We start from the raw sequence: 24,554 nt of genomic DNA on the forward strand, positions 1-24,554 counted from the left end.
AACCCCAGTCCCTGCCCCCGGCTCTGGTCCCTGCGTGTCAGGGTGTGGGCCTCCTTTGACGTCCCATACCCCTAGCACATGACCACTTATAAGAAAGAGTCCCTGTCAGGGCTGGAAACTGCAGAGTTACTCTGAGGCTGGCAGTACCCACAAGAGGCCCAGACGTGGGGACAGCTTCTTCAGGCTCAGTTATTAGACAGGAGTCTGGAAACAGAGGGACTGCCGGTCCTTGGGGGGAAAAGTGATACAACTGCCAACCCAGGGATGTTTGAGTGGTAGAGGAGCTAGCTGCCCGGACCAAGAGGGAACGTGGACCCTTCCCTCCTCGTCCCCTTTGGCCCCTCTGTCACCAGACTGGCCACTCTCTTCTTTTCATGCCCACATACTGCCAGCCCCAAATGGCACAGGGTGGGAAGTATGGAAGGTACCAGTGGATTTAGGTAAATGCAGAGCCCGAGGGTTGGGGCCTCTGAGGAAATAACTGAAATTATCTTCCTCACTTACGAAATGGACGAGTATCAGTAGGGTCCCTTTCAGCTCTGAGATTATGTATCTCTTCAAAATCCTTCCTGCTGAAGGTGGAAGACACTATAGCAAGCCCCAATCCTGCAGCTGGGGCTCCCCAGGCTTCTCGCCTGAATCTCGTGCCTTTTTCTCCCTGGGCCCTGCTTCACTTTTTCCTGCCCGAGTCTACGTCATGTGGCTACTCTTCCTTTCTTCACACCCCCCCTCCACTTTCCTGGGGCCTCACATACCCGATAGCTCTTACCGTGTCCTTAAGTGGGGTATTTCCCCCTGGAAACAGCCCCTGCAGGACACGTGTGTGTTTCTGTGTGTGCGAATGTACGTGTATCCAACAGCATTGGGAAGTAGAGCTGAAATGTTTGTGTCCTGGGAACTGAGTACTCTCTGGGCAAGGCCCCGGGGCCCCAGTTCTTGCCCCACACCATATAGTCTCAGTTTCCAAGACTAGCCCTCTCTATTGTGCTCCAACCTAGACATCTCCGCTTTTCAGACCAAGGCACCGTCTTGTAGTTGCCATTGGATTTTGCAATTTGGCCCTACAGGCAGAATGATGCCCCTCATTCTGTGGCCCTCACTCTTACCTATGGTTTCCCTGTGGTTAGAACCATAGCCCTAGAGATCTGTGGGGTTTGGATGTCAGAGCCCCAGGCCAGGGGCTATCTGCCTCTGGTCACTGATGGTAACAGCTGAGGACAGACCTGGGCAGGAGCTGCTGGGCTGGAGAGAAGATCCAGAATAAGGAAACAGATCTAAGGAATCCCTCGGAGAGGGTGGAGTGTCAGGATATGTGGGCTTGGGGGGAGCTGGGAGAAGGGGGGCGCTTAAAGGGTAGACCCTGGGGAGCAGGTTTACAGAGAGGACGTTTTTACAAGTTTCTAATTATATTTATTTGGAGTTTTCCTCTGGCGGTTTGAAGCTGTTAACAGCAGGAACCTGTATCCCTGGTGTTTGTTTTTGTTTCTAACCAGCTGCTTCACCCAGCCTAGTGAATCCAAGGGCAGGAGACACCTGCCCGCTGCTGCACTGCCCACCCCTTCCTCACTGCAACTCTGTCTGCTCCCACCATGGTGCAACCACCCTCCTTCACTGCCCACACACAGCCCTGCCCTCCTCCCTGCTGCCCCCATGCCCAAAGCCTGGGAGCATCTGTATGCCTACTGCTGACTTCCTCCCAGGAACATCCGAATGTCAGTTCCAGGCCATTCTGTGGTTCCGTAGTGGATGCTTGCTTCATGCTGAACGAAGTGCTGAGTTGGAGTGGGGATGGGCGGGGGGCGCGATAACAGCTAAGGCACGATTCCTCCCTCATACGTCTATAAAAGACATTGTATACTGAGAGAGCACCAGACCGGGAGTCAGAAAACCTGCGTCCTGGCTGTGCACTAGCTGTTTTCTCTTTCCCAAGATACTGTCTCTGGGCGTGTTCCTCATCGATTCAGTGAGAGACAGGACTGTTTGAGAACCACATGAAATGGCCTACATGAAAGAACTTTGCATGCTTAATGGAATTATACATCATCTGACATCATCACTGTTTATCTTGTTATTTTTTCCCATCAATTTGGAGAGAGAAGACTGATCATCATGAAAAGGGAATGTGCCTCAGCCCACGGCCTGACTCCCTCTACAGTATTCTGTTCTTTCCTCCCACTGCCACTACCCTCTACCCTACCCATCCTCTGAACACCTCTGACTCAGGATTGTTGGTTTAGTCCACACTGAAAGGGAGAAAATTCTTGTCCATTTAGGGGTACATTCAAATAAGCAAGGAGCTGGATTAGGAATAAGATGTCAAGTTCACTGTCAAGTTCAGCCCTGCACCTCTCCAGTCACCAAGCACCAACTGCTTTTCCTGGCTCTTCAGTTGAGCAGGCTAAGCTTGTAGGAGAGGGAAGCGTACTTTTTTAGAAAGAACAAAGAACTCTGTCTCCTCTCCTTGGGGTCGTCTGTGTGGTTTCCTGGACTCTCTCCAGGCCTGTTCACCCCTGTCTAGGCTTTGTCCAGGCTGAGGATGGGCCCAGGCTCCAGCTGAGGTCACAGCCCAGTTCCAAATTGGGAAGACAGCCTGAGAAGCCAGAGCTGGGATGCCAGGCTCCAGCATGTGCACATACAGTACCTGCATCTGAGCAGATATGCACATATGCAGGTACACATACGTGCACATGCTGCAGGTTAGGGTGTCATGGCCAAAACCTGAGCTGGTTCTACTCTGGATGTTACTTGGATGTGGGAGGCAACATGGAAGAAAGGAGAGGGGAACTAACCAGGAGCAGCAATGGAACGTTGGCCCCCGGTGCCCTGTCCTGAAGGTGTTAGCACTGAGGCTGGGGAACGTCTATCTGACAAGGATACTCTGAAGAGACGCCTGAGTAGTCCCAGATAGCATCTGAAGACCCTGAGGACCTGTGTATTCTATAGGATTCCCTCTTATACTAGATTTGTTGGTCCCATCTCTTCTGGCTTCAGCACGACCAAATAGATGCCTTTAAGTGGGTATCTTACCATTTCTGAGTTACCAGTCTCCCTACCCTTAACTTAAAACTAAATTTCTTGGGACTGTCTTCTACCCAGAACAGTTGTGTTACAGGAGAGAAAAGAAGTGAGCTTTTTCTCTGCAGTAACACAGAACAGAAAGGATGCCACAGCATGGACCTCATCCACTCACCCACCAACCCATCCATCTATCCATGCATCCGTCCATGCATCTGTTCAGCAAATATTTACTAAATGCTTTTAATATATTAGTCTGTCTTGATGAACTGGTTTGCAAGGCAGAAATAGAGACACAGATAGAGAACAAACGTATGGACACCAAGGGGGGAAGCGCGGGGGCAGGGGGGTGTGTATGGGATGAACTGGGAGATTGGGATTGACATATATACACTAATATGTATAAAATAGATAACTAATAAGAACCTGCTGTATAGCACAGGGAATTCCACTTTGTACGGTAGAAACTAACACAACATTGTAAAACAACTATACCCTAATTAAAAAAAATATATATATATATATATATATATATTAGTCTGTCTTGTTCACTGCTGAATGCCCAGCACCTAGCACAGTGCTTGGCATGTTGCAAATGCTCAATAACTATTTGTTGAATGGTTGAATGAATATGCTTAACTCTATTCTAGCTGCTGTACAGGTTTCAAAGATTCAGAAGCCATGGCCTCAGGGAGCTCAGAGCTTCCATAGGAAGATAATACACAGGAACCAAAAGTTAAATAATGGTGTAAGGTAGCATGTAAGAGGCATCACAAGATAGCGATTAGTCAGAGGATGAGAGAACCTGACAGTAAAAGCCTTCAGAGTTAAAGAGTAAATTAGAGAAAGCTGCACCAGTCAAAGGTAGCTTCCCAGCAGTGGCACCTACACTTGGTCCTCAGTGATGGGTGAGGTTCGAAGGCATTTCAAAAGAGGAAAATAGAGGAATGAGGTAGACACAGCAAACATCCTGGGCTATCCTGGCTGGGCAAGAAGGATGCCACAGCCATGTGGGCACATGAGGACACCAAGCAAGCTCCTTTGGACCTTTGCATTGGGACCAGCAAATTTGTCCACAACTACCCCCAGCTCCTCTGAGGAGGAAGGTGACAACTGTAGTAACATAAAGATGGGGTAGACTCTACCTACGGGCATCTGCTTCTCTGCAGCCTGCATTCCTGCTCATTTTCCCTGGTTATTCCAGAGCTGGACCTGGGCAAAATTTTGAAGCAGATAAAGTGTTTCTTTGGGAGTCCTCCTGCTTCCCTTTTAGGGTACACTTCCCCATCCTCAGAAGGGAATCTTAATGCTTAATCCTGTGTTGTAATAATCCACCTTTTCTAGTCTGTCCTCTAACCCTCATATCCCCCGCCTCATCCCACCCCTCCTCCCTGTTTAGCAGAATTTATGCAGTGCTCTGTTAGGTGCTGAAGCAAATCCAGAAGAAACGTCAGATGGTGCTGGGAAAAGCTGCTGCCATTACAGACCTGTGCATTCCTGCCAGGAGAAGGTGAGGCAGGGAGGTCTTGGCTCATCTGTGGTGTCTTTGCAGCCACCACTCTCCCCTGATTCAGCTTGTGATCCAGGCCAGTGCCTGGGGTGGGGGAAAGGGCACAAAAGGACAGCCTTTACAGAGGATTGTGGAGGGCAGCTTTTTGGTTCCCAACTGGCCTCTCACCCACTTCACCTGCTGCTTGGGCAGTTCCCAGCATGGGCAGAGTAGGCAGTGACACAGATACCTTTAAGGATATGTCTCCCCCAATTCCCTGCACCATCACATACTCCCCTAGTGCCGCATCCCCCCACACCAGGCCTCAAATGGGACTTTGGTACGGGGAAGGGGGAAGGGGAGAGGGGTTCAGAAAGGATACTGGGGAGAAGGTTGGAGACAAGGAATAAAATAATGACCTTTATTGAGCATTTACTGTATGCCTGCACTGCAGTGCTAAGTACTTGATAAGTATTAACTCATTTGACACTCATGGTGGCCCCATGAGGAGGTGCTGTTATCATTATTCCCATCTACAGAGGAAGGAGCCGGCCAAGTTCAGAGGCTGGCTCAGGACCACAAGGACATGCGTGCAGCTGGCATTTGAACAGACACAGTATCACTCCAGAACCCCTTTTCTCAAACATTCTGTCATGTTGTTGCCCCTGGTCTCTTCCCAGCTTGGGCAAATAGTCTATCACATTATCTGAGTTGGGAAAGGAAGACAGAGAGCGGTTCAGACTCACCCTGGAGATCCTGATGCAGCTGGTCTAAGAGAATGCCCAGACAGTCACATTTTCTTTTTCTTTCCTCTTTCTTTCTTTCTTTTCTTTTTTTCTTTCCTTCTTTCCTTCTTTCTTTCTTCCTTCCTTCCTTCCTTCCTTTCTCTCTCTCTCTCTCTCTCTCTCTCTCTCTCTCTCTCTCTCCTTTCTTTCTTTCTGGCTGTGTTGGGTCTGCGCGTGGGCTTTCTCTAGTTGTAGCGAGCGGGGGCCACTCTTCGTTGCGGTGTGCGGGCTTCTCATTGTGGTGGCTTCTCTTGCTGCGGAGCAGGGGCTCCAGGCGCGTGGGCTTCAGTAGTTGTGTCTCGCGGGCTCTAGAGCACAGGCTCAGTAGTTGTGGCGCACGGGCTTAGTTGCTCCGCGGCATGTGGGATCTTCCCGGACCAGGGCTTGAACTGTGTCCCCTGCATTGGCAGGTGGATTCTTAACCACTGTGCCACCAGGGAAGTCCCCAGAGAATCACATTTTTTAAAAGGTCCCCTGGGAATCTCAGGGTGCCGCCACTGGGCTAAACCAATTCCTGCCCAGCAGTATCACCTGGTTTGTCAGGCCAGCTAGTAAACACCTGCAGCCTGTGAGAATGAACTAAGATGAGACTGTGCCCATGGGTGTTGAAGGGATCCCTGCATGGACAAATTGGGGGTGGGCATATGTGGGGGGAGCTCTGAAAGAACGAACTTGCAAAAGGAGACACTGGATATAATTTGGGGCCCTACTTCAGAGCTCTGTTTTAGGCTTGTTCTGCTTCAAAAGATTCCATCCAAGTAATAATTCCATCCTCAGTAAGTGACCAGCCAAGTGAGGAAAGCTGAACATGCCACACAAGATGGCTTTAAAGCATTAGCAGAGCAACTCAGTAATAGCTGCAAGTGAGCTGAGGCAAACTGAGCCCCCTAGGACCTGGAACTTACCAGGAATAGGGCTTACCAGGAAGAGCTTTTGGGAAGACAATTTTTGAGCCAGTTTTGGGAAGCTGGGAACAGTGTGGCTACAAGAAAAAAGAAAGGACTGCATTTCAAATGTGAAGAATGAGACGTGTGAATGCGTGAAAAGGGGTAGAATGGTTTAGGTGTTGGAGAGGGATAAGTATTTTGAGCAGGGAATGAGGGGGAGGGGTAAGATGGTGGGAAAAGCCCAACTGCCTGAAGGGGCTAAAGGTTCTGCCAGAAAGCCTGGGTTTGCTGCAGTCAGCATCAGGATCCACTCTAGTACCGGTGAGCATTGAATCGGGCCAATGGAAGAACTCGGAGCCCAGAGAGCCTGATGGAGACTGTTGTAAAGCCCCAGCTGATTCAGAGACAAGCATGTACCTCTGAGATGGCCCTAGAGGAGGAGCTTCCAGATGAGTTTCCAAGTTGTCCTTCTGGCCGCTGGGGAAGGGATGGAGACACACAAGGGGAAGAGGGCTCAAAGCAGGATGAACAGGATGTTATTAGTCACTGGCATTGCCCAGTGTTCTGTACCTGCCTCTAAGACTCACAAGGGCTACCACAGGGAAGGGGGTGATCCTCCAGTCCCCTTGCCTCCGGGGGACCCAATAAGAACATCTAAAACTTTGGATTCCATTCAAAGATTAGAATTAGTTGTTAAAAGATATTTTCCCCAACATGGGGGGCATGTGCAGATGTGGGGACAGAGAATAAGGACTTGGACCTCAGAGGGCCTAGTCTTTCTTCATGCATTTAACCACACTTGAAATTTCCTTTCCCCTTCTGTCTAATGGTTACCCAACTTCCAAAACTCAAACTTGAGTCCCACTCCTCAGGGAGTTTTTTTGGTCTACTCAGGCCCAGGGTATCCCTTATTCAGAACTCCTAGAGCAACGCTGTCCAATAGAACCTCCTGTGATGTTGGAAATGTTCCACACCTGTGCTGTCCACTGTGGTAGCCGTTAGCCACATATGGCTATTGAGCACTTGGCCTGTGGCCAGGACAACTAAAGAACTGAATTTTAAAGTAATTTAAATTTAAATAGCCACATGTGCCTAGTGGCTACCATCGTAGCACAGTCATAGAGCACCTGTTATCTGAATCAGTGATTTAATAATTATCATCTCAAGCTTCCGATACTTTATTAGGTACTTTACACAAATTATCTCATCAGCTGTTCACAGCTTCTCATGAGAAGGTATTATCATCCCCATTTTAAAGAGGAACAAATAAGAGAATCAGAAAACACACCCTAGAGAATGGTAGGGCTGGATTTGAACCTGGGACTGGCTGATTATCGTCTTTCTACAATAGGATGTTTCTTAGTACCATGTACTCTTCATCAGTTGGACAAACTGATTCTCCATGCAGCCTCTTACTATCTACACAGGTCCCTCTTGCCCTGTCTCATGAACTAGAATTCAGTGCCCCCCCTTCTCCATCCATTCACTTTGGGATGACTTCCTAGGGTGAGCTAGCAGGCAGATACCATGACTGCAGAGCCTGAGGGAGGTGGAGAATAAGTGTGAATTACAGCAAAGATCACTGGGCGTGGTGGACTGCTGCAGAGGGGTCAAAGAGTTGGAGGGTAGAGTGCGGAGCCGAATAGAAGCCCAGAAGGTTTGAGGCAGGTGTGCGGGGGCACTCTTCCAAATTTCAGTTCCCTTCTTAGCCCCAGGAGGCCTCAGTCCTACCCCGGAAGTTCTTGACATCAAAAAGAAAAGAACAGTTAACTGTTTCAAGCTAGGACTCATGGGTATCTATAAATTGGAGCAATTACTGATCCATTCATTCATTCATTCAATAAAAAATATATCAAGCACCTTAAGGATTTGGATTCAATAGGTCAGCAATCAGGCCTAAGAATCTGCATTTTAACAAAAGCCAAGCAATTCTATGACCCATAGATCATACTTGGAAGTTATGATCTTGATTTCAAATCCCATTTCTTTACTTGCAGTTTGCTACACTACCCTGGGTTTCCTAGTTCACAGCTAGAAGTTGTCTCTTCCTCCTCTGATCTTCCCTTTAATGGAGATTCTGAAGCCTGGCTGCATATTAGACTCACCTGGGTAACTTTAGAAAAATACTGATGACCAGGTCTCAGCCCAGACCAGTTGACCAGAATTTCTGGAGGTAGCACTTGGGTATCTCCTAGGGGAGTTGACTCTGATGTGCAGCCAAGGTTGAGGACCCTCTTTCCTTATCTCTAATGCCCTCGTGGCACTTGACACATCCTGCTTCATGTTACTTTTTTGTCTCTCCTTTTGGCTGGTCCGAGTCATCTCCGAACCTCCACAGCCTTAAATTATAACGCATTTTTGACTGAAACATTTTCGCCTACTTCGGTTCAGCCTTATGGGCACCGTAACATTGCCCCAGAAGTTGGAGTCTTTTGCCCAAAGATGATAAGTTATTCTCTTTCCTATGTCCTTTCTGAGCATTGTCTTTTCTGCTATATCTTGGGTAGCCTCTTCTTCAGCATAGCTCTGTGAGTAGCACCTTGTGTCAGAGCGAGGTACACCTGGGGTTAGATGAAAGAGCTCAGGGTGGTGGGATGGATGGGCCTGGGTGAGTCAGCTGGAGAGCCGCAAGGGCTGCACTTATCAGGCTTCAGGTTGCTGGTGCCACAGCCCCTGCCAGCTCCTAGTCCCTCTGCTGTTGAGGGATGGGCCTAGGCAAATCTTCCAGAATGGAACTTCTTTCCTTTAAAGATTCTTGGCGCCATGGTGGGCAAGTGGGAGCAGGCCTGGTCTCAAGCAGAATTGTGAGGCAGATGAAGATTCCGCAGATGCCCCGTCTCCCTTTCTTCCTCCTTGAATTACCAATAGTCGCTGGACCCTGACACCTTCCCAGAGGCCACTGTCCCCGTGCCTTTCTCTTCCCCCTCCCTCTAAGTCTGCTCCTAAGAAAGGTAACCTAATTCACCCTAGGTTGAATGTTTCTAATCAAGTGTGCTACCTACCCAGTCCAAAGGTTTTTTGTTTGTTTGTTTTTAAATCAAAGAGGAGTGTTTCAAATGATGGAATTTTAGCTGTCATTGTGGATTAAGTATTTTTGAGGGGAGTGGGCGTTCTTTCTGAATTCCTGAAATTACAGGAATTTCAGGAATTCAGAAAGATTCTGAAATCGGAGGGGCATGGGAGGCCACCTGCTTCTGGAGGGGTTGCCGTCTATTTTAGAGGAGAGGGGATTTTGCCCTGAGGGACCACCTTCCAGACACCCCTTGGGAGGCACCAGGAGAGGGTCTCATGTGTTCCTTCTGCCCCTGCCAGATGTGGACGAGTGTGTGGAGGGGACTGACAACTGCCACATCGATGCAATCTGCCAGAACACCCCACGGTCGTACAAGTGCATCTGCAAGTCTGGCTACACAGGGGATGGTAAACACTGCAAAGGTGAGGCTGGGAGGGCACCTGGAGAAGGGGGACCTGCCCGAGAGGGGAGACCCCCACTGAGCTGCGCTCAGTTGGCCACGCTGTACATTACACTAAGGACTGCAGTCCCTGCTGGCGTGGGGAGAGGGCTGGAGGAAAGCTGTTTCCTCCCAGAGAGGGTGTCATTTTCTAATTTGCACAAAGGCACCACCATATATGCTGGCTAAGGCCCTGGTGGGAACAGTTCACGGTCATACAGTCTGACAGGGTCGGGGGATCAGAATCATGGGACTGAGGCCTGAGGTTCCCTGACACTGGAACCTCCATCTTTAGACCCTTATGCCATGCCCCAAAAGAATGAGAACAGGCAATTTATCCTAGGGGAAATTCATCCTATAAACAAACACATCTCCTCATAATTAAAGCAATGCAAATTAAAGCAGTCAAGATGTTATTTTAAATTTATGACCTTCGGTGCTGGTTAAGACTTCAATACACAAGGTGCACTCGTTAATTCCTGATGACATTATGAATTGAAAAGTGATTTTGTCATACCTAGCAGGAATCTTGAAGTTATTTATATTCTTTGACCCAGGAATTTCATGTTTAGGAACTTGTTCAAAGGAAATTCAAAGAAACAATATATGGGAGAATATGGGGTTTTGGGGTTTTTTTTGTTTGTTTGTTTGCTTTTTTGTGGTATGCAGGCCTCTCACTGTTGTGGCCTCTCCCGTTGCGGAGCACAGGCTCCGGACGTGCAAGCTCAGCGGCCATGGCTCACGGGCCCAGCCGCTCCGCAGCATGTGGGATCTTCCCGGACCGGGGCACGAACCCGTGTCCCCTGCATCGGCAGGTGGACTCTCAACCACTGCGCCACCAGGGAAGCCCGAGAATATGTTTTTTGATGCATCATTTATGATAGAAAAATAAATGGAAGGAAACTAACAATAGAGAAAAGGGATGAATAAGTTATGATGTAGCAACATAAAGGAATATTTTGCAGCCATGTACAGTGATAATTGGAAAGACTGGATGGAAACGTAAAAATGTTTATGACTTAAGTTTAGATGAAAATAGCAAAATGCAAAATAGTTTGTAGGCTATGAAGGTAACTATGGGAAACAGAGACACATACACAAGCACACACATACACAGAGGTTATATATTTTTAAAAAAACCACCATAAGGCTGAACCCAGGGGTGGACAGTCAGGGGCACGCAGGTGGGTCCAGCTGCCTTAACTCCTATTTGCCCACAGATGTGGATGAGTGTGAACGGGAGGATAATGCAGGTTGTGTGCACGATTGTGTCAACATCCCTGGCAATTACCGATGCACCTGCTATGATGGATTCCACCTGGCACATGACGGACACAACTGTCTGGGTGAGTGAGCAGGGCATGTCTTGTGGAAGAGGAGGTGTTTTTAGCCTTTTCTATTCCCAGGCAAGAAGAGGAAAGTGAACAAAAAGCTGCATTCCCACAAAATAGAAAACAAAGTCAGCCTCCCCCTGGAAACTAGATGCTGAGGATGAAATAATCCTTCTGCTGGATGAAAAACATGAAGGAGATGCTGCTAGAAAGTGTTCTCAGGGGAAGGGCCAGTATATGACAGTAGTGGGCTTAGTCACGGGAGGTGGAGCGTGGTAGGAAGATGATTTGGCTCCAGACAGATCCTGGCTCTGCTGCTTTACTAGCTATGGAGCCTTGGGCAATAGGGACGGTAGTATCCCACTCAAAGGGCTGCTGTGTGAGTCACCATGAGAGAACATGTGTAAAGAGCCCCGTACAATCCTTAGTACATGGTAGGTGCTCAATAAACAGGAGGAATGTCGATGATGAGGAGGAGGAAGAGGGGGATGCTGATGCTGATGCTTCCCTAACCTTAGGGAAGACTCTTAACCTTTGGCTTTTAGGGGAACCCTAAGTCATCCATGCCCTTGACTTCAGTTTCCCCACTGAGAACTAGAGGAAAGCACTTGGCTAGAGTAGCAAAATCACAAGGCTGGAATAGAAGGGAGCAAATAGAAGGATGGAATGTAGGACGGGGTAAGAGCAGGAAGACAGGGATAGGGAGAAGTCAGGGGTGTAGGAGATGGGACAGGAACAAGGCCAAAAAACGTGTACCTCCTTGGCTTTCCCTACAGATGCATCTCTCAGGCAGGAGCCTGCTGGATCTGGGCCTCTCTGCCCTTGGCCAGAAGGGTGAAGGACAGGGTTTCGGGGCTCAGCAGAGAGGATGGGAAGAGAAGGACAGATGAGGCCCTTAGGAGTCAGGTCCCTTAGGAGCTAGATTGGTCCACTTGGGTCCATCTCCCTGATGCCTCCCTGTGCCAAGGAAAACTGAGAAGGACTGTGAACTTGGGAGGGTAGTAAGTAGCATAGAGATGGAGTCAAGGCATTGAAGTGGGCGCCCCGGAATGAGCTTGGCTTTGGGACCTGGGGGTGGTGATTTGGGGTTGGTAATTAGGGTGTGGCCTGGCAGCTCTTCCCCCATCCCTCCCCGCCAAGCTACCAGACTTTGTTTTGTTAAACCAAAATAGGAGAAAGGCTAGGGAATGTGGCAGCAAGCCCAGGCATGGGGGAAGGGGAGGAAGGACGGGGTCATGGCCTGTCCACAGAAATGGTCCCTGCCCCACAATGAGTTGAAGTTCACGACCTTTCCCCACCCCACCCCTCCAACCTCAGCACCTTGGCCAAAGCTCTCCCTGCACATGGAGCCCTGATTCCCTGGCTGCTTATCACAACCAGCTGCCCACAGTTCCTCCCCGTCGTCAATCTCCATCCTTATCTTCATCTCTGTTTCTCTTGCTCTGACTCCTTTCCTAATGTCCTCTGCCTTCAGACCCAATTTCAACAGGTGAAGGAAAGGGAGGCCATGTTGGAATGTCCCCTCCCCACCTGCGTAACTCCCCAGCTCTGCCCTCTTAGGGCGGCCTCTTCACAAGCAGTGGAACATTAGCTGATGAGTGGGTGAGAACTGCCTAGCGTAAGGCTGGGAGTTGGATTTCCGTGGAGGGGATGTGCGTGTGTGCTGGATTCTTAAGACTGCTTTCAGCCCTGGGTGCTGAAGTCCCAGCACATAACCAGACCCTGGCCCGCACCCATGGCCTCCCCAATCACCTATCCTGCACAGATGTGGACGAGTGTGCCGAGGGCAACGGTGGCTGTCAGCAGAGCTGTGTCAACATGATGGGCAGTTATGAGTGCCACTGCCGGGAGGGCTTCTTCCTCAGCGACAACCAGCACACCTGCATCCAGCGGCCAGAAGGTCAGCCTATGACCTGGGAGGGCCCAGCCCTGCACTCCCAGGCTTCTCTCCCCACCTGTTCTGGAGCTTCCCTTCAGTGCCCCCTAGGTCTCACCCTCTGCCACTCTTTCTTCTCTTGTCCCTCAACCCAATTACATCCTAAGGGTTCCATGGACAGATACTCGGGGTTACAGGAAAATCTGGGAGAATTCATTTGGGGCTGCGGGTCAGTATGGGATTGAGGCTACCATGGGACATCCTCTGTGTCCAGACCCAAGATGGGTGTCGTTCCTAATTGTAGATGGCCGAGCCCTAAGCCAATGCTATCTGAGAGGACCTCACCCATGCCTTATTCCTTGGATTGGCTTGGGAGGGTCAGGCAGGAGTAGCGGGGTATGTCTTGTCTGTTTCTGTGACTCTGCCATTACCCTCCCACCCCCGCCGACTGTGACATCCCTGAGAGCAGAGACTATGCCCAATTCATCTTCATATCCCCAGAACCTAACATACTGCCCTGCTTGTAGTAGGAGCTTAATAAATACTTGTCGAATAAGACATATAGTAATTATCTGTACTAATTACTCCTCACTCACATGATAAATGTTACTTATCTTCTTCCCAGTTTGACTGTAAGCTCTTTGAGGAAAGAGATCATGTCTTATATTTTTCTGGATCCTTCCTAGATCCACCCAGTACCAGCACAGTGCTGGGCAACTATTAGACACTAGTTTTTGGTCGTTTGAAGGAGAGGGTGATCATGCAGGATTGGGGGGCTGGCTGTCAATACTTATATATCATTCAGAATAGTTCTGAGCTCTGCTCATTAGCACCCAGCCCTATGGGCAGGACAGGGGCCCTGTGAGGGGGAGCCAGTCTCCTCTGTGTTGTAGCCTCAGTGAAATCCTCCCACTTCCCTAGGCCCCAGCTATCCCTTCTAGTTTCTCTTCCTCTAGGCATCCAGGAGTACAGAACATTCACCGCCCTCCTCTTCCCTTTTAGAAGGAATGAATTGCATGAACAAGAACCATGGCTGTGCTCACATTTGCCGGGAGACACCCAAAGGGGGTATTGCCTGCGAATGCCGCCCTGGCTTCGAGCTCACCAAGAACCAACGGGACTGTAAATGTGAGATAACTGGGATGGCAGTGGGGGAGAAGGGGAGACAAAGGGGAAGGGCGTGGGGCCTCGGCAGCAAGAGGTGGGAAGAAAAGAGAGCGTGGGAGAGGCAGCTAGGTTAGAGGACCAGTCTCCGTGTTATGGAGAACTGGGGTACCAAGGGAGAAGCAAGCTGACAGGCCTCCTGCCCTCTCTGCACAGTGACGTGCAACTATGGTAATGGTGGCTGCCAGCACACGTGCGATGACACAGAGCAGGGTCCCCGGTGCGGCTGCCATGTCAAGTTTGTGCTCCATACCGACGGGAAGACGTGCATCGGTGGGTGAGGCCAGTGGAGAACTCAGTCCACCTGTGATGGGGGGGTAGGGGCCCTTGGGAACCAGGGGAGGGGGGAGCACATGGGGCCCGGGTGCTGAGAGCAGAATGACTGGCGAGTGGGTCGAAGACCCAGACAATGCCAGGTCTAGTGAGAGACAACTCAGAGTCTGAAGGGCTCACCTGACCCTCCTCCCCTCCCCCACCCATTGATTCTGCTGCCCCACCCCTGGGAGCCTCACCATCCTCTTAATCCAGGATAAAGTGTTGCCAGGTTGGGAATAATTAGCAGAGGTGCTTGTTGACGCAGGCCGTGGTTGAGAAGGGGGAGGAAAGCTGGGGCAATGCAATGGATTAAGCCTGAGCGGGGGCCCTGGTTGACAAGTAGGGTAAGATGGGAGCTGTCACAACCCAATGTCCCCACTCTGGAACTGAGGGTGGGGCAGAGCGCTCTTTCCTGGAACAACCAGCCTTGAACTGACAAATGGGGTTTCCTGGCTCCAGGTATCTTTTCCTCTCTCTCCTTGCTCTCCTCCTGTAAATCTCCTTTCCAGTCCTATTACCCTAGGCCCCCATTTCCTCCTCTCTCCTCCACATTCCAGTGGGGCTCTGCCTGTAGCCTTCCCACTTCCTCGCCAATTCCAGCATCCCATCCCTCTCACCCTGGTTTGGGGCCTTCTTAACCCCTGGACCCCTTGTCCTGAATTCCTAGGCCTTACCTCACATATCTTTAGGTCCCATAGATGAGTTCGATTCCTTAATTCCTCATTCTCTAAAAGTCTTTAGTTTTTATTGTTGTTGTTGTTGTTGTCTGTGAAGGCCAGTTACTGTGTGCTCACAGAGTGCTGAGAAAGACAACGGGACAAGGTGTCCCCTGGGAAAAGTGGGAAATGAAGGCGGAGAGTTTGGGCAGGGGGAAAGGCTGTGCTGAGCCAGGCAGGGGCAAGCTTGTCCTGTGGGCACGGATATTTATGAATGGACGTTCATCTCATGGGATACAACGTGCTGGGGATGGGAAGGTGTGAACACAGTCACTTGGTGTGTTTATGAGAGACAAGATATTCCGGTTCAGAGCCAGACTCTCTCCCATCTCACTCCAGAGACCCACCCTGTCTCTGCCGAGAGCACTGCCTTTCCCCCAGTCACAAGAACTGGGGAGCAGACGGTGCTCTTAAAGGTCTGCCTCAGGTACCTGCTCCAGAGACTTGCACACACAGTTCTAAAGCTCCTTAATTAAAATCTCTCTTGCTACGTGTTTCCCTCTGAACTAACTCGCCAAAATCTTGGAACATTTTCGGGTCTTCGTGTTGCCTTCTCCAGGCTGGTTTGTTCCAGCTCCTTTCACTTTTTCCCTCCTAAGTCTAATTCTTCAGCTTTCCAAACCTCCTGCGATGCCCTGGACACACTCACACATCCTAGAGACTCCCAGAAGAAATTGCATGCAGTCCCCAAAGAAAAGCTGCATGTAGTTAAGACAGAGCTTGGGGCCCATGGGTGTGAGGCCGGGTCCCTCTCTGATGTCTTTCCGTTTAGATAGTCCTGGGCACGGCTGCTTTTGAAAATACTCCTATTAAGCTTGAGCTCTGCTCTAAGCAAGACCCATTCCACCCTCTGGGCCATGGCCAAGTGAGGCAGAAGAGAGCAAATGAGGCTGTTCTAAGGTTCATAGCTATGTCCTTTCCAAGTTCCTCTCCCTCCTCTCCAGTAGAACTGATCTTACCTTGACCTGTATCTCATTTTTCTCCCCAGCCCTGGTAGAAGGAAACTTCGATGTTCGGGGCCATCAGGACATTCAGATTTAGTGGGGAGACTTAGAGGGCGGTACAGTTTAGCAGAAAGGGTGGGCACCCTCTGGGATTTGGGATTTGGCAGCTTATAAGACTTGAGGTTGCATCCCAGCTCTGCCTTTGGCATGCTGTGTAGTACTGGGCCCATGACTGCCCCTCTCTGAGGCTCACCTTCCTATCAGTCACTCGGTGGGATCCTGGCTTCTTGGAGGATACCAGGCAGGACAACCCTGGGGAATGAAGTGTAGGAGTCTCAGAGCTCATCATTTGGGGCCAGCGGTTTGGGCCTGCAGGGAGGAGGAGGAGGGTGGGGAGGGGTTGGGGCACAGAGGGCCACAGTAGCTCCCGCGCAGCATCTAAACAGCTTTTTTACAATGTCAAACAGGGGAAAGGCGGCTAGAGCAGCACATCCCCCCTCAGGCCGTTTCTAATGGTAAATATGTCTGCTCTCTCCGCTTGCTCTCGCTGCCTTGCTAGGGGAAGGGCTAACCCGCTTGGGCTCCCACTAACCGCATGCCCACGGGCTCCCCTGGCAGCCTGGGTACTGGGCCCACTGAGCAACAGGAAACCTGAGTCCCCACAAGCTGGCCTGGGAGCCTTCATGTTGGTTTTCTTTCTATGATCCTGTCACTCTCCTTCCACTCCTGCTCCTTTGTGCCACCTTCTAACACCTCACCCCTTCCCAGCCATCTGCCCCCTCCCTCTCTCTGCCTTCTACACAGCTGAAGACCCAGCCAGCTGCACTTACCCATCGTGCCCACTGCGATCGGGGTGGGATAGGGTTAGATGCCATCCCCTCCTTGGGGTATCTTTCTTGAGTTCTTACCCATATTAGCTCACAGTCCCAGCATCACTCACCATTCTCTCCCACCATAACGGTTAAGTGCACGACATTGGAGTTCAGACAGACCCGAGTTTGAATCCTGGCTCCGCCCCCTTCTAAGTGTGCCACCTTAAGCAAGCTGCTTTCCTCTCTGATCCTCAGTTTACTCTTCTGTAAAAGAGGGAGAATAAGAGTCCTCTCTTAGTATTGCTATGATGATGGAGATAGTGCATTATAGCATCTACTAAGTACTAAGACACAGAATAAACACAGATTAAACTGTGATTTAAATACACAGCCTGAAGAGCAGACGTTTGAGGCAGCCAGAGAGGTCCCTCTGGAGAGCTCTGCCCTGCAGGGGCAGGCAGCTATGCCCAGCTTCCTGGTCCAGCCTGGACTGGTCAGTGTGCCGGCTCTCCTGCTCCCCATCCTGGATCCCTCAGAATTGACTAGACTTGGTGCAGGATCTCTGTTCCCCTCTCCCTGCTCCAGGGCTTAGAGGGCTTCTTCTTATGCTAAGACCACTCTTGTGGGGGATGGTTGGGCTTGGAGCCTGAAGTCAAGGTTCCCTCCTAGGTTCTTCCCATGGTCTCGGGGAACCTCAGGAGAGACTTAAGGTGGGAGTGGCACATAGGAGATCCCACTGTGGCTGCTCCCAGACCTGGGCATTTGAGGGTCCAGGGCATGACCAGGGACCCACAGGCAGAGTTGGGCTTCTTCTGGAGTCTTTGCTTTGCTGGTCTCCTCAGGGACAAGGGTTGGGCCTGAGTTTTAGGAGTCAAAGATTCAAGAAGATGATAGTACTCTCCAGCGCTTTTCTCATTCAGCTCCCCTGATTCTGAGAACCTCTCTCGTCTCTTCCCTAGTGGAGGCCTCAGGATTCTGCCTCTCTAATGGGAGAATTCTAGGCGCCCCAGAGGATGGATCACACCTCCCTCACAGTCCCTGCGTCAGGGCCTTGCACTGTTTGAGCTGATGTTTTTCCTCCTGGGCTCATCTGACTCTCCTGAGCTGCAGTTTAAACCTCTATTTTTCTCCTGCTCTGAATTCAGAAAATAGGGAGCGTGGCCCATCCGTACTCCCCCAACTCCGACCTCTCAGCAAAGGGAAAGCCTACCAGTCAGGAGGGGTCAACAGAAGAGTCTTAGCTCTGAGGTTCTCTAACTCTGTCACCTATCTTCTTACACCCTTCCTTCTCTGGATTCTTCTCCTTTTGCCCCCTCCCCTAGCCTAGACAGTATCTCCCCATTCGGAAAGTAAAACAACAACAGAACAGCCAGCTTATCTCCCTCTGGAGCTAAGAGGAGGGCCCGGGAGGAGTTGGAGGTAGCCGGGAAGGGGCTGGGAAATGATGGAGTACTAGCTCTCTCCTCTGAGGATGAGCAGTCAGTCCTGGAACTGGGATCTTTCTTAAGACAGCTGAGCAGGGAGGAAGGGGAAATGGATTGAGGGTCATCTCTCAGCTGTCTTAGGAATCACCAGGCTCACTCTTCCCAGGATTGTCCCACCATGACCCCCCACCCGCCAACCAACGAGATAGTCGAGATAGTAGCTGGTGGAAAGAGAAGGAAACTCCTATTGTCCCTTCTTGATCCCTGGCGGCAGGGACCACCCTTACTTAGCTTCCATCCCTCCCTGCGCCCTCCCCTCTCTACCTCCTCCACCCCCTCAGCACATTCCTGCCTGACAGCTCTGGCTTGTACCTGCCTCACTGCTGTCCACCTTGTTTCAATCAAGTAGGGGGCAGGGAAGTGGACTGCTTGGCTGTACTTGTGAGGGGATGGGGGTGGGAGTGATGGGAGGAAGGGGGCTGGGAGCCTCCGCTTAATGCTCCTTCTAAAGCACAGGGAGGCTAAGGGCTTCCCTTGGGCCTCTGTGCTCCCTCCTATACCCTCATGTTTGGGACTCCTCCGAGCTGATAACCAGCTTACCATCTCCCACCTCCCTCCTAAACAGAGACCTGTGCTGTCAACAATGGGGGCTGCGACAGTAAGTGCCACGATGCAGCGACGGGCGTCCACTGCAGCTGCCCTGTGGGCTTCATGCTGCAGCCGGACAGGAAGACCTGCAAAGGTAAGGGTGTTCAGAGGACAGGAGCGTAAGGGTAAGGGGCTGAGGTTGGGACCAGAGATACAGTACCTATTGTGGGACCTCCTCAAGCCCCTGGAGGCGATCCTGATTGTAAATAACTGAGGCTGTGACTAAGGCTTGTCTCCTGCCCACCTTTCCCCATCTCAGTTCAAGGGGCACAAAAAAAGTTCAGCCTGGGGCTTCCCTGGTGGCGCAGTGGTTGAGAGTCCGCCTGCCGATGCAGGGGACACGGGTTCACGCCCCGGTCCGGGAAGATCCCACCTGCCGTGGAGCGGCTGGGCCCGTGAGCCATGGCTGCTGAGCCTGCGCGTCCGGAGCCTGTGCTCCGCAACGGGAGAGGCCACAACAGTGAGAGGCCCGCGTACCGCAAAAAAAAAAAAAAAAAAAAAATGTCCAGCCAGTTCCTTAGTGCCCCTGCCCCACTTTGTTTTCCTTACTCTTACTCCCATTTCCCCTATGGGTCCCTAACCCTCTTGGTTCATGAACGTGCCATTCACGTTTGTTCCTGGGTCTAGAAGGATATTTGAGCCCTGACTATGTATGCACAAGGTCACAGGTGTGTTCCATAACCTCCTTAACCCACGTTCCCCAGACCTTCCCCGTGGAAAGGCTCTCCTGGTCAGAGGGAGATTAGGGTAGCAGTTGGGAGCACTGATGCTGGAGCTTGGCTGCCTGGGTTCAGATTCCAGCCCTGCCTCTTATTAACTCTGCAATCCTGGGCTAGTTACTTAGTGTCTCTGCGCCTCAGTTTCACCAAGTAAAGTGCTTGCCTCATAGGAATGTTGTAAGGATTAAATGAGTTACATATAAACTATATGTAAAGTCTTAGAACAGTGCCTGGCAAATGATGAACACTCTGTGTTAGCTATTATTATGGTATAATGTCCCACATTGTCCATTCTATTTTCCCCACCTTTTAATTAGCCAGGTTTAGGGGAAAGGTGGAGCCCGGGAGGAAAAAGGGAGGGTAGCCATACTGAAAATTGTGATTCATCAGGTCTGTGTCCCTTGGTCACAAGGAGTGGGGACTGGAGGAAGGCCTGGGCTTGCTCTTTGTGTCTTCTGGCCCAACAGCTGGTAGAGAGGCCGCGGAGGAGGTTGGGGTGCGGGGGAGGGCTGGGGCCGCAGGTCAGACAGCCAGAGCTGAGAGGTTTGCTGCTAGGAAGGACTGTTGACAGGTATGCTAAGAGTGAGGTGGAAGACTGCCCCCGCTGCCCCCTCCCCCAAGTAGGGGTGAGTAGCCTGGGTCCTGTCTGCCACCCGCTTGGGGAACTTGACCTCAGGAAGGAAGCCGCTCACGCCCCCCTCCTTCCCTTCCCTTCCTAGTGCTGAAAGCTGCCTCAGGCCTGAGTCTCTCCAGACCTCTCACAGCCCAGCCCCCTGCCTGGCCCCCACCCCTCCCCCCATCAGCTCCCCAGCCTCACTGGCTCTCCTGGAGGTCCTCCCTGCCTGGCCTCTCTTCTAGCTCCTCCTCTCTGAAGCGCTGCCCCTTTGAATCTCCACCTCTCTGCCCCCTGCCCCCCCAACTCCGTGCTCTTATGGCAGGCAGGGGTGGGGGACAGTAAGGGGATAAACCCTGTCCACCAGCTTTCTTGGGAGGGGCTGTCAGTGGCAGAGTGAGGGGCATGGACTAGCCCCCTGTAGGTCAGGTGCCCACCTACTTCTAGGCAATTACCTGAGGGCCTGACACTGGTTCCCATCTTTCCCCTTCTAAGAAGACTCAGTCTCAGGAAACAAGGTTGTTACTAATGGCCACGGATACCCGGAACGGGGGAGAAACAGAGACGGGAGAGAGAAAGAGGCAGGCCCAGGGCTCTCCTTGATTCTCCCTGTCTCTGTGAGGGAGGGAGGGATCTTGTCTCCCTATTTGTCCTCAGCCTTCAGTATTACTCTGATTCTCTCTCCTTTGCCCTGCCTCCCCAGACATAGATGAGTGCCGCTTGAACAATGGGGGCTGTGACCACATTTGCCGCAACACAGTGGGCAGCTTTGAATGCAGCTGCAAGAAGGGCTATAAGCTTCTCATCAATGAGAGGAACTGCCAGGGTGAGCAGACTTGGGCCAAGGGCAAAGCCCTCTGGAGAGTTTCTCGGGGTGGGAGAGCTTCAAAGAGGCCAGAGGGCCAGAGCCTGAGAAGCTCAAAGGACACTGTGGAGAGTCTCCATAGGCAGTGTTGTGCTGTGAATTAGCAAATGCGCTCCTTCCTCTGGGCAAACCAGCTCTACGCTGGGGCACATGGCTTGGCAAGAAGTGAGGGATGGATTTCACCCCAGTTCATATCCTTGGCAGGATCTGACCAGCCTAGCCACACATGGTGGCCCTGATCCATAGGCACTGGACCTCAAGAGTTCCTGACTCCAAACACTCCAAATGGAGCGGGCTTAGGGGGTGGGTAGGCATTGCTGAATTGCTGATCTTAGGGCTGGGCCAGAGGTAGGAACTCTTTTCAGTTTAAGGGAGAGAGCCAAGGCCCCTCCCTGGAGCCCTTCACCTGAGCACGGAGTCACAGGGTCATGTGCCCCAAGACAGATTCAGCGGCTTGAAACCTTGCTCTTCCAGATATAGACGAGTGTTCCTTTGATCGAACCTGTGACCACATATGTGTCAACACGCCGGGGAGCTTCCAGTGCCTCTGCCATCACGGCTACCTGCTGTATGGTGTCACCCACTGTGGGGGTAAGTCAGCATATCTGGACCCTCAGCCACCCAGCCCCTCTCACCTCCTCACCCTTCAATTGAACGAGTCCCTGAGTTGGCTGGTGGCTGTGGGCAATCACCAGGTGCATGTGCCATGTCTGCATTCATCATGATGAAGTGGGAGAGATTAAGACAATTGAGAGATTAGAGTATCAGGGAACAGCATCCTGTTTCCGAAACTTCTGTCTCCCATCCCCATCACTGCCTCTTGACTCCCATCCTTAGCTTCCAAATTACAGCCCCACTGGTAGGTAGGAGTGGAAGCCTTTAAAAAGCTTGTTAGCTTGGCCCCTTCTCAATCCTTCTTTTGACTGGGAACGGAAATAAGGGAAGGAGGTCCTAGGTTTGAGCTCTTCTCGGGCCGGGAATCACCTCAGAGTGCCTGGAACTCTACCAAAGGTCCTCACTCACGGCCCACTCTCGGGCTCCTCCTCCCCCCCACCCTTGTTGTTTGTCTGTGTCTCCCTCCTCCCTCTCCCAGATGTGGATGAGTGCAGTATCAACCGGGGAGGTTGCCGCTTTGGCTGCATCAACACTCCTGGCAGCTACCAGTGTACCTGCCCAGCAGGCCAGGGCCGGCTGCACTGGAACGGGAAGGATTGCACAGGTGGGCAGCGCCCTCTGCTGGCTGAAGCTTGCACTGCAGTTTCAAGGTTGGGGGTAGTTGGGGTCCTGGAAAATGTGGAGTTCCATACTGAGGAAGGTATGAGGTAGTAGGAGATAGAGAATGTAGCCATTTGAGATGTGAAGTTCCTGGTAAATAATCCCTTCATTCATCTCCATGTACAGTTGCAGTTCTACATGTAGCTAATTCTCTTCCTCCTAATTACTTGACTGACGGACTGACAGAGAGGGCGGGAGAGGAAGACCCTCTCGTCCTCAGGCTTCTCTCCACTTCCTAGAGCCAGTAAAGTGTCATAGTAGTCCTGGTGCCTCGAAAGCCATGATCAGCTGCAGTCGGTCTGGGAAGAAGGACACCTGTGCCCTGACCTGCCCCTCCCGGGCCCGGTTTTTGCCAGGTACAGAGAGGAGGTTGCTGGAGGGCTGGCAGGGAGGAAGGCTGGCTGTTTAGGCAGCTCCTCTGGTCCCCTTGGATTCCTCCAGCCAGTGGGGGTCAGGGGGCAGGTCAGAGCTGTGACAGCCCCCTTCTCTCAGAGTCTGAGAATGGCTTCACCGTGAGCTGTGGCATCCCCAGCCCCAGGGCTGCTCCAGCCCGAGCTGGCCACACTGGGAACAGCACAAACTCCAACCACTGCCATGGTGAGCACCAGCCCAGAGGCCTTGTGCCATGCTACTCTCTGGCTTATTAACCCCTATTTCTCTTCCTTATTAATCCTCCTGGCCTTACTTTTCCCTGGATCCCCTTCTTTCCTCTGTAATTCTCCAGCCCTGCTGCCTTGCTCCCTCTACCCTTAACAGCCGATGCCCTTGGCTTTTGTAATCCCTCTCCTCCAGCCAAGCCCCTGGCCCCAGCTTCCCAACATCCTCTATAGCAGCCCCCACCCTCAAGGGACCCCCAGGCTGTGCTGAGCTCTGCCATCCCTCTAGAGGCTGCAGTGCTGACGGTTAAACAGCGGGCTTCCTTCAAGATCAAAGATGCCAAATGCCGTTTGCACCTGAGAAACAAAGGCAAAACGGAGGAGGCCAGCAGAATCCTGGGGCCAGGTCTGGACTGGGACCCCACTCCAGTGGGCTATCTGGCCACCAAACCCTTCCCACCCCTCAGCTCTTCTGCTTAGTGGGATCTCCAAAAACCCACTGGCACCCTGAATTCTGGACGGAACAGGGGAAGAAGCGGTTGTAGGCATAGGGTCCAAGGAAGTCCTAGGATATCCCCCCCACCAACTAATTAGTATCTTAGACTAACAGAGAATTGAGATAGTTATAGTCAGAGATCTGGTGAGATCTGTCTGAGTTGGGGTGGAAAAGTGAGAGCTGGGAGTAAGAACATTCCCTGTTCCAGGGGGTGCCCCTGAGGTTGACAAGGCCTCTCCCCCAGGTGGTGCCCCCTGCTCTGACTGCCAGGTCACCTTCATCCACCTCAAGTGTGACTCCTCTCGGAAGGGCAAGGGCCGGCGGGCCCGGACCCCTCCAGGCAAGGAAGTCACTCGGCTCACCCTGGAACTGGAGGCAGAAGTCAGAGCCGAAGAAACCACAGGTGGGACTTGGGACACCGTTGGGAGGAGGGTGGAAAGGGGAGGGCAGAGATGGGCAAACAGCAGTGAAGGAAGGGGCAGACCCTGCCTAAGGCCAAGCCCAGGAGCCAGTCCCTCTCACCACGACCCTCCTAGCTCCTAGCTTTGCTTCCTTGCCCTCCTGCTCACAGCCACTCTTTCTTTCTCTTCCTTCTCTGACTCATAACACCATCCCCCACCAGCTGGCTGTGGGCTGCCCTGCCTCCGACAGCGGATGGAACGGCGGCTGAAAGGGTCCCTGAAGATGCTTAGAAAGTCCATCAACCAGGACCGCTTCCTACTGCGCCTGGCAGGCCTTGATTATGAGCTGGCCCACAAACCAGGCCCAGTAGCTGGGGAGCGAGCAGAACCAGTGGAGGCCTGTAGGCCTGGGCAGCACCGCTCTGGGGCCAAGTGTGGTAAGGGAGCTTGCTGGGGAACGGGAGCAGGGGAGTAGGGAAGGCTCAGCTTGGGTCTGGTTCAGAGCAGGACACTTTACGGCCCCAGCTGCAGCTCTCAAATTGTGAGGCAGCCAAGACACTCCTGCCCATCATCCCCCCCTCCTTGGTCCCAGGCTGAAATCTAGAGGGACATCATGTTGGGCCACCAACCCTCCTGCACATGGCTTTGGCCCCTGATCCTCCCAAGCAGGATTCTGTCTGTTCCCAGACAAAGAGATTCTCCTTGAATCTGGGGGGAGAGGGAAGGGGAGT

The 24,554-nt window shown here is 51.9% G+C and overlaps 1 protein-coding gene across 1 annotated transcript in view; it reads left to right on the forward strand.

Moving 5' to 3' along the window:
• Nucleotides 1–24,554, forward strand: part of SCUBE3 (signal peptide, CUB domain and EGF like domain containing 3) — a gene marked incomplete at both ends in the record, with an annotated part of 56,200 nt that overhangs the window by 26,961 nt on the left and 4,685 nt on the right. Inside the window, 15 exons of the mRNA XM_079712632.1 lie at nt 9,433–9,611; nt 10,849–10,974; nt 12,725–12,859; nt 13,838–13,963; nt 14,156–14,272; nt 16,442–16,489; nt 18,836–18,952; nt 20,894–21,016; nt 21,530–21,646; nt 22,149–22,274; nt 22,570–22,686; nt 22,823–22,927; nt 23,216–23,332; nt 23,667–23,825; nt 24,045–24,260. Coding sequence (XP_079568758.1) covers nt 9,433–9,611; nt 10,849–10,974; nt 12,725–12,859; nt 13,838–13,963; nt 14,156–14,272; nt 16,442–16,489; nt 18,836–18,952; nt 20,894–21,016; nt 21,530–21,646; nt 22,149–22,274; nt 22,570–22,686; nt 22,823–22,927; nt 23,216–23,332; nt 23,667–23,825; nt 24,045–24,260 — 1,928 coding nt within the window. The remainder of the gene's footprint in view (nt 1–9,432; nt 9,612–10,848; nt 10,975–12,724; nt 12,860–13,837; nt 13,964–14,155; nt 14,273–16,441; nt 16,490–18,835; nt 18,953–20,893; nt 21,017–21,529; nt 21,647–22,148; nt 22,275–22,569; nt 22,687–22,822; nt 22,928–23,215; nt 23,333–23,666; nt 23,826–24,044; nt 24,261–24,554) is intronic.

The sequence above is a fragment of the Hyperoodon ampullatus genome, assembly GCF_949752795.1.
Source record: "Hyperoodon ampullatus genome assembly, chromosome: 10".
NCBI classification, from domain to species: domain Eukaryota; kingdom Metazoa; phylum Chordata; class Mammalia; order Artiodactyla; family Ziphiidae; genus Hyperoodon; species Hyperoodon ampullatus.